At 43.2% G+C, this 14,861-nt stretch overlaps 1 protein-coding gene across 2 annotated transcripts in view; it reads right to left on the reverse strand.

Annotated features, from left to right (window-relative positions):
- Positions 1 to 241: 241 nt before the first annotated feature.
- Positions 242 to 14,861, reverse strand: part of PPP4R3B (protein phosphatase 4 regulatory subunit 3B) — a 75,278-nt gene continuing 60,658 nt past the window's right edge. Inside the window, exons 15-16 of one of the 2 annotated variants that reach the window (XM_007070066.4) lie at positions 4,840 to 5,042; positions 242 to 3,005 (exon numbers count right to left, since the gene is read on the reverse strand). In XM_007070066.4, the coding sequence (XP_007070128.1) occupies positions 2,910 to 3,005; positions 4,840 to 5,042 (299 nt within the window). In that variant the 3' untranslated portion in view covers positions 242 to 2,909. Of the gene's footprint in view, positions 3,009 to 4,839; positions 5,043 to 14,861 lie in introns of both variants that reach the window. The other variant, XM_027832204.3, reaches the window with a different exon arrangement.

The raw sequence follows: 14,861 nt of genomic DNA on the forward strand, positions 1-14,861 counted from the left end.
AAAGTAAACATTTGTTGTCTCAGTTAAGTAAAATGTGAAAGCACTTATAATGAGCTAGTCCCATAATTCAAAATTTTGAAAACAATTTTTTGCCATTTGGTTCACTACAATTCACTACTGTCTGGTAATAAATCCTTCTTAGAACATTTCTCAGCAAAGAGACTGTAATCTGCAAGGTTTCATCACTAACAATGCTTGATTGGCGCAGTAACTGAGTAAAAAAACACCCAACCAATCAAAATTTCATGTAACTTTTTATTAAAATAGTATTTATTACTGATACATGTTGGCAGATGTAATATTTTTTCTAAAAAAAAAAAAAAAAAATCTGTAGTGGAGGAGCCCCAGGCATTAGAATGTGTCTGTCCCTAGCAGAATGCAGACAGCATATAATAAATCATAGATAAAAGAATCTTTGCCTGAGGCAGGTGACCCTGGATGTTAGCCAGTTTGAGTGGGAGCTCCATATGTCACCCTCCCAAGGGGGTTTAAAAAGTTTGATAAAAATGTTCAAACCTTAAGATGACATCAAATGTCTCTTCATATAGTTTTATTCTTCTAGAGTAACTATAAAAATTCACAACATTCACATATTTGCTATAGAATAAAGGCTCATGAGCTGGTCTGAATGAATTCTTAAAGCTCTTGGCAGTTCTTCAGAAGGGAAAGGTTACAGGGGAAAAAATGAGAAACCAACACTTTTGAATCAAAGAACTTTGTTTAGGGTAATTTTTATTAGAAAAAAAATTGGGTTGAGGTCAGGTGATGGTTCCAGCCTCTGAAGGGGAAAGGCTGACACTGCATCACTTTGGAGCCTTCTTAGTGGTAACTATAACTTTGTAGGAAATTGTCATCTTTAAGCATGGAGAGACACGACTTGTCAAGAAAATATAAAATGGAGATCTGGTGAGCAAGCATATGGTGACGATATTCCAATCACATTTGAACGAGCTTCCCTAGTCACTGCCTTTGAGTTGGAGGCTAGCTTACCAAATGGGTAAGAGGAGAGGCCACATTCTTGATTGCCTGGAGCCTACAAGGGGCAACAATAATTCCCCCAGGTCCACCCGCATTAACTGTCATCAATCAGAATGCTTTGTGTCTAGCTTACTGGTTGGTAAGAACTCCTGCATTCTGGTTGGTATTTGATCTAGTGGTATATAATAATTGTTTAACAACTGCATGAATAGTTTGTCTTATTAAAGAATACTTTAAAATGGCCACATTCCAAAATTATGAGTTAACTTACCATGTACAACAAACCAAACAAAAGCAATAATTATGGAATTACAGGGTCACATTTTAATTCCTGAATGTTACAGTTCAGCATTAATATCACCACATGTATACAAATGGTGTAAAACAAGTACAGTGGTATTTTAATACAAAATAAACTTCTGTTTTATGGAAAAAAACTATACTTCATATCTACACAGACAGTCCATATTTTCCAAACAATAGCTAAAATTAAAATTAACTACAAAATCTCCAAAACAGGTAAACCTGTTTCAGTTTAAACTATTCCAGGAGAAATGGACCCATAACACATATTACAAGAGTGATCTATGTGGTGGTTTGCAGCTGGTTTCATAGTTTAACATCTCTGACACATTAATTGTAGTTTGGTGGGGGGGAGGGGGGAGGTTTCCTCACTTCAGCATGATCTCAGATCATATAGGGGCAACTAACATTAAAATATTTACAGTTCACTTGCTGCTCTTTGAAAATAAAACCTCTTAAACTGTTTACCTCCATCAATTTACCTGTTGGGTTTTTTTTTTTGTTGCAATTAGTTTACGTACATGGAATGTGCTTTTACTCTTTAAAAAGCAGCTTTCATATTACACCCAGGTTCAGATGCTGCATGTTGATTCTGCCTCAAACACAGACTGGTATACTGTTAGCAATAATTCCTTCTTGGTCCAAAATGGCTTCTGGGTGTTAAATGCCACTTTTCAAAACCTTTAGTGTTTCTTATAACCACCTCAATTACACAATTTAAACCTACAAATGCAAAAATGCACCTGCTGCTCAAGGAAGAGAGCTTCGCTAATAAAACAGAAAGTGACTCAATTCACTATCTTCTATCACCTGAAAAACTGCTAGCTGTACTTAGTGTGTAGTTTAAAGTACTAGTTTATTGATGCTAGCAGTTTCTGGAGATCTTTTTGGAAGCTACCGATCCTTGCCATAGATATTGCTGGATATCCAGTTTAAAAAAAACAATCAAATTAACTGAACTGTCCATTATCCAGCTTGCTTTTTCTCTCCTCTTCAAAATGTGAGTTGAAAGTTCACATTTTTTATAGCTCAACATGCACTTTTATTCCGGATGCTCCCCACTCCATCTGTCAGACATTTTATTAAATTTGCAACGAATGGTCCCAAAATCTGAATTTATTTTTTTTTTATGGAAACAGAATTATTTTCCCTTCATTTTCTTTAAAAAAGAGGCAATTGCTAAAAGAACAAAATGGACAGCACCATTACAAAATTAAGATTACTGGGTTTGCAACTGAAGCTTTACATTTTTTTCTAGGTCTGTTACACACTGGAGAAACCCTGCAATATTAAAAATTGTTAACCACACCTTCCTCCCTCCCCGTACCCTCCCAAAACCTGAGACTTTCCTTGCTGAGAAGCTGTCATCCAGGTTCTGATTACTAACCCTCCCTCCTCCCCTCCCGACTGAATGGCAGACTCCTTATTTTACTAGAAAGAGATTAAGTTCCTTGGAAGCCTGATGTTTGCAGAACTAAACCTTTCTCACTGATATACTGAGTTTCTTTTGCTACTCCTTGTATTATCTTATATATTCAAGGGAGAAAGCTTTCTGATTCAGACTCTTTTTAGCTCTTTGAACAGTTGCAGCATTTAAGACCTCACAATATAAATTTATTTCAATGTTCTTATGAACCAAGACGAGGTCTTTTCCTTGGGGATGTCTCCTCTTCTTCCTCTTCCTCTTCATCATCTGGATAATCCACTAGGCCAACTAGACTTCCCTGCTGATTTTAAAGAAAGAAAACCTCACATTTGAAAAAATTCATCTCCCAGAAATGCACAGGTGTAATGAAAATACCAGATCCCCCTTGATCAGCTGTCTAGGACACAGCTTCAGAAGATTAGTGTATTAGGATGGCATGCAGTAGGTTTATAGATTTCCAACTACAATAAAAAAAGCATACAGAGTGTTTGGGCATATGAAACAGAAAATGGTAAGAGGAAAGTTGTCACCAATGAAGTACTTGGACCCAGGCTGACCTATAATGTAAATCTTCCAACACATCAGGGTAAGATGTTTTCTGTATAAAATCAAGGAAAATACCAGTATTGAAAACTGGCTTTCCACTGTGAATTTGACCCAAAGACACTTTAAATGGTCTCACACTATTTTAAAGTCTTTAGTCCTATTATCTTTTATGAATGTCCATTATTTCCTTCTTAGAGTCCTGAGGATCCCCATCTCACTCCTCAATCCAATTTATACTTCTCCCTTTTTAAAAGCCATATAAGCACAGTGATCTATCCTCTAGGCCAGGGGTGGGCAAACTTTTTGGCTCAAGGGCCACATCTGGGTGAGGAAACTGCATGCAGGGCCGGGGCAGAGGGTTGGGGTGCAGAAGGGAGTGCGGTGTGCAGGAAGGGACTCAGGGCAAGGGGTTGGGGCAGAGGAAGGGTGCAGGGTGTATGAGAGAGCTCAGGGAAGGGGGTTGGGGTGCAGGAGGGGGCTCAGGGCAGGGAGTTGGGGTGCAGGAGGAGTTTGGGCTCCGGCCCAGAGCTGCTTACCTGGAGCGGCTGGCACCACTTCCCTGTGGCCCCTGGGAGAGCGGGGGGCAGAAAGCTCCATATGCTGCCCTTGCCGCGCCTCCAGGTACCTCCCCCAAACCTCTCATTGTCTGCGATTCCCCGACCCTGGTCAATGGGAGCTGTGGGGGGCAGTGCCTGGAGGCAAGGGCAGCGCAGAGAGCCCTCTGCCCCACCCCAGGGGCCACAAGAACATGGTGCCAGCTGCTTCCTGGAGCAGTGCAGGACCCGCGGCGTCACGGGGGTGGCAATCCCGTGGGTTGGATCCAAAGCCCTGAGGGGCTGGATCCGGCCCGTAGTTTGCCCACCCCTGCTCTAGACTGAGGGTCTGAGGAGTTTCCATTTTAAAAACACTCCTCTTCCTCCACCTAAGGTGAATAAGTGGAACTGGTGAAAATGACGCTACTATTTGCAGCAAGAGCTTGGGGACAAGGGAGTGACTCGATTAGAAATTAACCACTGGTCTCTCACTGTAATAGGAGTCTTCAACTAAGTACCAACCAAGTCCGGTGTGTGTCTGCTTAAAGGCATTAGCATGAATTCCATAACTCTGGTTCCATTGATATAGACAGTTCAGAGGAAACAATCAGAGTGAGTGTCTTGTTAATGCCACATCACAGAAAACAGTAAGAAAAACGTTTCCGTTGAAACAGAGGAAATCTTGTTATCCCAATAACTTAAGACTCGTGCCATGACTAACAGCTTGTTTAATACTTGGGAATTTGAGTCCCTCACGTCAGCTGGAAGTGCAAGATTGGTGACTCTAGTTGGTAAAATCTACAAGAGCTTGGAATTGCTAAAATAAAGTGTTTTTACGCTCCCCCAAAATTAGTAAAATGTGACTGGACTTGAAATATTTTATCCTTAACGACAGACTGCCCTCAGCCTTCTTTCTATTGTCACACAATAAAGGACTTAACACAGTACAAATCAATATGGTTTCATTCAACATATGTGCGAAAGATGAAAACTCATACTCTTACTCTTTCTGGAGTAGGGAATGCCTGCTTTTACACATGCAAGTTCTCTCACCTTAGCGGCTGTTACCGCTGTAGTCAAGTTTGTATTCTTTGAAGAGGAACCATTAGAACTTGCTGGTGATGTCTGAGCTGCTACAGATTTATTGTTTGTACTATTTGCTCCATTAGCTGCACTGGCAGAGTGGGAAAAAGTGAATTTGAATCCACCAGCTGAAGTCCTTTTTGGAAGATTCTCTTTGTCTTCACTCTCTTTAGCTGAAGGACAAACATTTTAATATACATCAATTGTACAGGTTTTTCACAAATCTACACCCGCTTTGAGCAAAAGTCATCTTACAATATGTTGCACACCCACACTGCAACCCAGAGAATAGAGGAATTTAAACTGAACAGCTGCTGAAAGGCATCTTCCAAAGAAGGGGGAATGGAATCAATGTCCTAAATATAGGACCAGACTAAGTAGGTCAAGCAAAGGTAAATCTGGCCAATCAGGAGTGTTTGGTAAGAATATAGAAATGAGTCTAATTCACCCTGCAAACATGAAACTTCAAATCAACATTAGCTTTTGGAGAAAATTAACCAAACTGGCAATTGAAGTTTCTAGTTCTAATCTTGTTCTCAAAAGCATATTAAAATTTTATTTAAATTCCTAGCAAAAATATTTTTTTATTCTAGTCAGTAGAGTGCAAAATGGTTGTCATAAGTATTAACACGAAAACACTCCACATAGGAGAGGTTATTTACCTGTACAGTAACCAGAGTTCTTAAAGGTATTTTGTCCCTAGGAGTGCTCCACTTTAGGTACATACACGCCTGTGCACTTTCAATTGGAGATTTTTGGTTCATGGGTTCTGCACCAGTGCCCTGTATAGCCTTGTGCTCTGATCTGAGGGCATATAGGGGAGGGTGGACCTCCTGTTCCTTCTCCATCATGAAATCTGGCCAGAGGCAAGGACTCTGAAGTAGAGGGAATGGAAGGCAGGTAGTGGAACACCCACAGGAACAAAACATCTTGAAGAACTGTACAAGTAACCACTCCTCCTTCAAGTTGCTGTCCCTATCAGTGCTCCACTTTAAGGGACTTCTGAAGAATGCCCAAACTAGATCTAGTACTGATTCAAGAACAGATCCATCAAAGGCTGCATCTGCCCTGGAAGCATGCCCAATAACATAGTGCTGGGAAAAAGTATGCAAGCACAACCAGGTGGCAGCTTTACAAGTGTCTGCAGCAACGGGTATGTTGTTAGGCAGAGTAACAGAAGTTTCCTGGGCAGTCACCGTAGTTGGGTGTGTGTGTGTGTGCGCGCGCACTCAAAAAGCTTCATAAACATGCCAAAATTCACCCCGAGACCCATTTTGATTGTCTTTGGGTAGAAACAGGGGCTCCCATCGTCCTATACGTGAAAAAACAAAAAGACTAGGAGAGGCTCTGAAGGGCCTAGTTCTTTTGAGGTAGAATGTGAGGGTTCTTCTTAAGCCTATAGTGTGAAGACTAGGTCTTCCTTTGAAACGTGAGGTCTGGAATGGAAGATTTGCAACTGAACATCCTGGTTGATGTGGAAGTCCGACGACACCTTGGATAGGAAGCACGAATGGGCATGTAGAGTCACCATGTCCCAGTAAAAATACTGGGCAGGCTGGATCTTGCACAGGGCTCACAACTCCCCTTACTTTTCTAATCAAAATGATGACTGACAAAGGAGGTTTTGAAGGACAAATGGAGGAGAGATCAGTTCAGTATGGGCTGGAAAGGTATTTTCTCCAGTTGAGAACTAAGCTTAAGGTCCCAATACGGAGCAGGATCTCTGGTATGAAGAAAAAGTTTGGTTAAACCCTTAATAGACCTTGAAGCATGTACTTCATGAGGGCATGAAGTACATGCATGAGAATGTATGAGCAAGGGCATGAGAATACTGAAAAACCCTCAACCAGTAAGTGAAAAGATAAAATACCAGCCAGGTGGACTTTGATGGAGCTCAGTGACAAACCCAAGGTTTTTAAACCCAGCAGGTACGCTAATATAAGAGCGAAATGTGATTCAGAGGGAGATAATGCTTGCTGCAGGACTAAAATTGTGTCCACTTTTGCAGGTAACAGAGTAACAGCCGTGTTAGTCTGTATTCGTAAAAAGAAAAGGAGTACTTGTGGCACCTTAGAGACTAACCAGTTTATTTGAGCATGAGCTTTCGTGAGCTACAGCTCACTTCATCGGATGCATAGCATATCGTGGAAACTGCAGAAGCCTTTCTTGCAGAGGGTTTCCTACTATTCAACAGCACATTCTGTATTTAAAAAGAACAATCCATTTCTACACCTGAGAACCATCGAGGACCCAGAGCTTGAGATGTAGCATGGAGAGATTGGGATGAGTTATTGTCCCTGATTCTTTGGACAGTAGGTCTGCTGTCAGAGGCAAGTGAAGAGAGGGACTCAGGAAAGTTCAGGAGCCCTATTCCTAGAGAAATTCTCCAGCCTTCATTTTGTCTGCTTGATCTATATTCCGAGCTACTCCACTCTAAAATGAAAACTGCAGTTTTTGAGCAGGCGCAGTACTAACACAGGATGAAAAGTTCAGTTAATTGGCAGAATGTTCAGGAGTGCTAGAATGGCATTCTGGCAAAAGGCCCACTAGGTGAGTGAGTCGGCAGAATTATAACTGTGGAGTAAACAGCTACAGTGAGCATGTGCAGAACAAAAGGGGTGACAGAAAGGTCAAGCTGCCTCAGCCTGAACTGACTTCGGTCAGTTTGGGGCTGCCTCTTCTGATAGAGGAAGATGAGGTAATGCGTATTAGAAGAGTATAAAAAGACTGTGCTGGCAGTCAGTCAGTCAGAAGTCAGCGAGGAAAGCAGTCAGGGGAAGACGTATGAAGAAATTGGAAGCCAGCAACGAGAGCTGCTAAAGGAGGATAAGAAACCGTGGGTTTGTCTACACTTACTGGGGGATCAACGTGCGGCAACTGATGCATTGCCGGTTGATTTAGTGGCTCCAGTGAACACCCGCTAAATCGACCGCAGATCACTCTCCCGTCGACTCCTATATTCCACCGGATTGAGAACAGTAAGGGGAGTCATCAGGAGAGCGTCTCCCGTTGACATCACATAGTGTGGACCCTGCAATAAGTAGATCTAAGCTACGTTGACTTGAGTTATGCTACTAACACAGAGTAACTCAGATAATCTTTTCCCTGTAGTGTAGACAAGGCCTAGCGTAGAGACAGAAAAGACCAGAACAAAATGAAGCTGACTGACCAGAGAAACACTGATTAACCAGAGCTGAGCAGCAACCATGATTAAAGAATACCAAAAGATTTATAAAGCCATTAACAGCAATTAGAGGATACCAAAGGATTTATAGAGCCTGCCAGCTTTTAAATACAATTTTTAGTGTAGTGTAGTGTAGTCAAGCACAGTATTTAATATGTGTATGCTTGAAATATATGTTTGTGTTAAGAAGAATGCATGAAATGTTATTAATTTCAACTTACGTAAAATTTAACGTGTAATTTAAGAATTGCTGTCAGCAATGTGTTACAAACGGGCCATTTGTATCAAAGTGCTTTGCACAGAATCATTTAAAGAACAGACTAACAGGGTATTAAGGGAGGTTATTACAGGGGTGTCCCAAAATCCATTTTTGGGGTAACAGCCCTAAAGAATGGAAGAGGACTAGGTTCTTGTTGGTTGCTGATTGTACCTCAAGAAATGACCCTTAAGAAGCCATTCATCCAGATGAGAAGATGACTATTCCCTTTTGCTGCAGACGGGTTGAAATGACCGAGAGGACCTTTCTAAAAAGATTCCTGGCACAGCTGAAAGGCCAAAGGGAAGCACTCAATACTGATAGTGGTCGCTACCAATGACAAACTGAAATACACATCTATGAGCTGGATGCATTGCTATACGAAAATACACATCCTGAATGTCAAGGGCCACAAACCAGTCCCCTGATATAACTTAGTATTATTGTTGCTAGGGTTACCATTCTGAACCTCTGTGATAGAATGAATGTGTTCAGAGTCCTGAGGTCCAGGATTGGTCTCCACCCTCCTTTCCTCTTGGGTACCAAGAAGTACCTGGATTAGAACCCTTTCCTGATGAAAGATGGGAAACTAGTCTGATCACCTCCAGCAGGATGGATTGTAACTCCTGCGTTAGGAAACCGTTTTGAGAAGGGTCACTGAAAAGGGAAGGGGAGTGGAGGAGGATGGATCTGAAGAGAATGGTGTAGCCTGATGTAATGTAATGACTTCCAGCATCTGTCTAATGTGATGTGCTCCCAAGAAAGTCTTTCCCTTTTCAAGCTATCGCTGGGGGATGTGCAGGGAGGAGTGGAGCAGGAAGGTGGTGCAACATATGACCCAGATGAAGGAAGAACTCATGACATTAAAATGAACAGTCAAAACAGGCAGTCAGAAGTTGCTGATTGAAAGATGACAGTAGACGATGGGCCCTTCTTGTGGAATTCAGGCCTCTTCTTGGACAGTTGTATGATTCTTTGGAAGGTTTCCTTTTGGACCGGGTGAGACGGTTCGGCTGTGACCTGATTAATTTTCTCTTAGTTGCACGGGCACAGATGTCCAGGGTTCAGACTGTTACTCTAGAGTCCTTCGATTAGTGAAGGGAATCATCAATGGCACTGCTGAAGAGCTTGGGGCCTTCAAATGGAAGATCCCAGGAAAGTCCAGAATACAATGGAGTGAATCCAGAGAACCACAGCTATGAAGAGTGGCACATAACTATGGGAGTTGCCACAGAATGAGAGCCTACGTCGGCTGCAACCAGCGAGGCTTGCAAAGAGGCTCTGGCATTTCTCTAACCTTCAGCAATTAGTGCCTGGAACTATCTTTCTGGTCTTCTGGAAAATGAATAAAATGACATAACTTGTACTTTGTCTGATCATACTTGCCATGAGAACATGGTAGTTTGCTACTGTGAACTGTAAATCAGCTAAAGAATAGCTTGTGCAACTGAGAAGGTCCAGGTCAGCTCCTTGTTGTGAGTAGTTGATCTGGAGCAATGTCGTCTGCCTCCTTCATTTATAGCGCTGACTACCATGAAATGTGGGGTGGCATGGGAGAAGAGGTATTCCGAGCTGTTGGAGGGTACACAGTATTTAATCATAAAATTGTAGGACTGGAAAGACCTCGAGAAGTCTTCTAAGTCCAGTCTACTGCACTCCTGGCAAGACTAAGTATTATCTAGACCATCCCTGACACGTGTTTATCTAACCTGCGCTTAAAAACCACCAAGGACAGAATCCACAACCTCCCTAAGCAATTTATTGCAGTGCTTAACTACCCTGACAGGAATTTTCTCCTAACATCCAATTTAAACCCTACTTGCTGCAATTTAATCCCCTTACTTCTTGTCCTATCCTCAGAGGTTAATGCGAACAATTTTTCACTGTCCCCCTTGTAACAATTTTCAAATACGTTAAATGTTGTTATGTCCCCCCCTCAGTCTTCTCATCTCCAGACTAAACAAACATTTTTTTCAACCTTTCCTCATAGGTCATGTTTTCTAGACCTTTAAGCTGGACCTTCTCCAATCTGTTCACATCCTTCCTGAAATGTGGGGCCCAGAACTGGACACAATACTCAAGTTGAGGCCTTCTCAGCACAGAGTAGAACCAAAGAATTACTTCTTGTGTCTTGCTTACAATACTCCTGCTAATGCATCCCTGAACGTTTGCTTTTTTTGCAACAGTGCTACACTGTTGACTCATTTAGCTTGTGATCCATTATAACCCCTAGATCCCTTTCTGGAGTATTCCTTCCTAGGCAGTCATTTCCCATTTTGTATGCGTGCAACTAATTGTTCCTTTCTAAGTGGAGTATCATAGAAGATTAAGGTTGGAAGAGACCTCAGGAGGTCATCCAGTCCAACCCTCTGCTCAAAGCAAGACCAACACCAACTAAATCATCCCAGCCAGGGCTTTGTCAACCCAGGCCTTAGAGGTTTTTAAGGATGGAGATTCCAACACCTCCCTAGGTAACCCATTCCAGTGCTTCACCACCCTCCTAGTGAAATAGTGTTTCCTAATATCTAACCTAGACCTCCCGCACTGCAACTTAAGACCATTGCTTCTTGTTCTGCCATCTGCCACCACTGAGAATAGCCTAGCTCCATCCTCTTTAGAATCCCCCTTCAGGTAGTTGAAGGCTGCTATCAAATCCCCCCTCACTCTTCTCTTCTGCAGACTAAACAAGCCCAGTTCTCTCAGCCTCTCCTCGTAAGTCGTCATGTGCCCCAGCCCCCTGATCATTTTCGTTGCCCTCCACTGGACTCGCTCCAATTTGTCCACATCCTTTCTGTAGTGGGGGCACAAAACTGGACGCAATACTCCAGCAGTGCCGAATAGAAGGGAATCACTTCTCCCAACCTGCTGGCAATGCTCCTACTAATGCAGCCCAAAATGCCGTTAGCCTTCTTGGCAACAAGGGCACACTGCTGACTCATATCCAGCTTCTCATCCACTATAATCCCCACGTCCTTTTCTGCAGAACTGCTGCTTAGCCAGTCAGTCCCCAGCCTGTACCGGTGCATGGGATTCTTCTGTCCCAAGTGCAGGACTCTGCACTTGTCCTTGTTGAACCTCATCAGATTTCTTTTGGTCCAATTCTCCAATTTGTCTAGGTCACTCTGGACCCTATCCCTACCCTCCATCGTATCTACCTCTCCCCCCCAGCTTCGTATCATCTGCGAACTTGCTGAGGGTGCAATCTATCCCATCATTCAGATCATTAAAAAAGATGTTGAACAAAACCGGCCCCAGGACCGACCCCTGGGGCACTCTGATTGATACCAACTGCCAACTAGACATCAAGCCATTGATCACTACCTGTTGAGCCTGACAATCTAACCAGCTTTCTATCCACCTTATAGACCATTCATCCAATCCATACTTTTTTAACTTGCTTGCAAGTATACTGTGGTAGACCATATTAAAAGCTTTGCTAAAGTCAAGATATATCACGTCCACCACTTTCCCCATATCCAGAGCCAGTTATCTCATCATAGAAGGCAATCCGGTTGGTCAGGCATGACTTGCCCTTGGTGAATCCATGTTGACTGTTCCTGATCACCTTCCTCTCCTTCAAATGCTTCAAAATGGTTTCCTTGAGGACCTGCTCCATAATTTTTCCAGGGACTGAAGTGAGGGTTCTCCTTCTTCCCTTTTATAAAGATGGGCACTATATTTGCCTTTTTCCAGTCATCCTGGACCTCCCGCAATCACCACGAGTTTTCAAAGATCACAGCCAATGGCTCTGCAATCACATCAGGCAATGCCCTCAGCACCCTCGGATGCATTAGATCTGGACCCATGGACTTGTGCATGTCCAGCTTTTCTAAATAGTTCATAACCTGTTCTTTCATCACTGAAGGCTGCTCACCTCCTCCCCATAATGTGTTGCCCAGGACAGCAGTGTGGGAGCTACATTGTCTGTGAAGATTGAGGCGAAAGAAAAAGCACTGAGTACTTCAGCTTTTTCCACATCATCTGTCACTAGGTTGCCTCCCTCATTCAGTAAGGGGCCCACACTTACCAACAAGAAGAAAGTCAAGGGAACATACCTGTAGAAACTCTTCTTGTTACCCTTCACATCCCTTGCTAGCTGCAATTCCAGTTGTGTTTTGGCCTTCCTGATTACACCCTTGCATGCTCAAGCAAGATTTCTATACTCCTCCCATGTCATCTAACCAAGTTTCCACTTCTTTTTTTTTAAAGAATCCTTATTGAGGTTACAGGGACAAACCATCCTGATGTGTAGAAAGAATAGTAAATATGGCAGGCGACCAGCTTGGCTTCACAGTGAAATCCTTGCTGATCTTAAACACAAAAAAGAAGCTCACAAGAAGTGGAAGATTGGACAAATGACCAGGGAAGAGTATAAAAATATTGCTCAGGCATGCAGGAGTGAAATCAGGAAGGCCAAATCACACCTGGAGTTGCAGCTAGCAAGAGATGTTAAGAGTAACAAGAAGGGTTGCTTCAGGTATGCTAGCAACAAGAAGAAAGTCAAGGAAAATGTGGGCCCCTTACTGAATGAGGAAGGCAACCTAGTGACAGAGGATGTGGAAAAAGCTAATGTACTCAATCCTTTTTTTTTGCCTCTGTCTTCACAAAGAAGGTCAGCTCCCAGACTACTGCACTGGGCAGCACAGCATGGGGAGGAGGTGACCAGCCCTCTGTGGAGAAAGAAGTGGTTCAGGACTATTTAGAAAAGCTGGACGAGCACAAGTCCCTGGGGCCAGATGTGTTGCATCCGAGAGTGCTAAAGGAGTTGACGGATGTGATTGCAGAGCCATTGGCCATTATCTTTGAAAACTCCTGGCGATGGGGGAAGTCCCGGATGACTGGAAAAAGGCTGATGTAGTGCCCATCTTTAAAAAAGGGAAGGAGGAGGATCCGGGGAACTACAGGCCAATCAGCCTCACCTCAGACCCTGGAAAAAATCATGGAGCAGGTCCTCAAGGAATCAATTCTGAAGCACTTAGAAGAGAGGAAAGTGATCAGGAACAGTCAGCATGGATTTATCAAGGGCAAGTCATGCCTGACTAATCTAATTGCCTTCTATGACGAGATAACTGGCTCTGTGGATGAGGAGAAAGCAGTGGGTGTGTTATTCCTTGACTTTAGCAAAGCTTTTGATACAGTCTCCCACAGTATTCTTGCCAGCAAGTTAAAGAAGTATGGGGTGGATGAATGGACTATAAGGTAGATGGAAAGCTGGCTAGATCATCGGGCTCAATGGGTAGTGATCAATGGCTCCATGTCTAGTTGGCAGCCAGTATCAAGCGGAGTGCCCCAAGGGTCGGTCCTGGGGCTGGTTTTGTTCAATATCTTCATTAATGATCCAGAGAATGGCGTGGACTGCACCCTCAGCAAGTTTGCAGATGACACTAAACTGGGAGAAGTGGTAGATACGCTGGAGGGTAGGGATAGGATACAGACGGACCTAAAAGAAAAGGAGTACTTGTGGCACCTTAGAGACTAACCAATTTATTTGGTTAGTCTCTAAGGTGCCACAAGTACTTCTTTTCTTTTTGCGAATACGGACTAACACGGCTGTTACTCTGAGATGGACCTAGACAAATTAGAGGTTTGGGCCCAAAGAAATCTGATGAGGTTCAACAAGGACAAGTGCAGAGTCCTGCATTTAGGACGGAAGGATCCCATGCACCGCTACAGACTAGGGACCGAATGGCTAGGCAGCACTTCTGCAGAAAAGGGGTTACAGTGGATGAGAAGCTGGATATGAGTTAACAGTGTGTTGTTGTTGCCAAGAAAGCTAATAGCATTTTGGGATGGGGGCACTGCCAGCAGATCAAGGGGCGTGATCATTCCCCTGTATTTGACACTGCTGAGGCCTCATCTAGAGTACTGTGCCCCACACTATAAGAAGGATGTGGAAAAATTAGCAAGCGTCCAGTGGAGGGCAAAAAAAATGATTAGGGGACTGGAACACATGACTTATGAGGAGAGGCTGAGGGAACTGGGATTGCTTAGTCTGCAGAAGAGAAGAGTGAGGGGGGATTTGATAGCTGTTTTCAACTACCTGAAAGAGGGTTCCAAAGAGGATGGATCTAGACTGTTCTCAGTGGCAGCATATGACAGAAGAAGGAAAAATGGTCTCAAGTTGCAATGGGGGAGGTTTAGGTTGGCTATTAGGAAAAACTTTTTCACTAGGAGGGTGATGAAGCACTGGAACGCATTACCTAGGGAGGTGGTGGAATCTCCTTCCTTTGAGGTTTTTAAGGTCAGGTTTGACAAAGCCCTGGCTGGGATGATTTAGTTGGGGATTAGTCCTGCTTTGAGCTGGGGGTTGGTCTAGATTATCTCCTGAGGTCCCTTCCAACCCTGATATTCTATGATTCCTGTAAGCTTCCTTTTTGTGTTTAAGCTCAGCGAAGATTTCACTGTTAAGCCAAGCTGGTAGCCTGCCATATTTGCTACTTTACATTTGTTCTTATTGAATTTCATCCTATTTATTTCAGACCAGTTCTCCAGTCTGTCCACATCATTTTGAATTTTAATCCTATCCTCCAAAGCACTTGCAACCCTTGCCGG

The sequence above is a fragment of the Chelonia mydas genome, chromosome 3 (assembly GCF_015237465.2).
Source record: "Chelonia mydas isolate rCheMyd1 chromosome 3, rCheMyd1.pri.v2, whole genome shotgun sequence".
NCBI classification, from domain to species: domain Eukaryota; kingdom Metazoa; phylum Chordata; order Testudines; family Cheloniidae; genus Chelonia; species Chelonia mydas.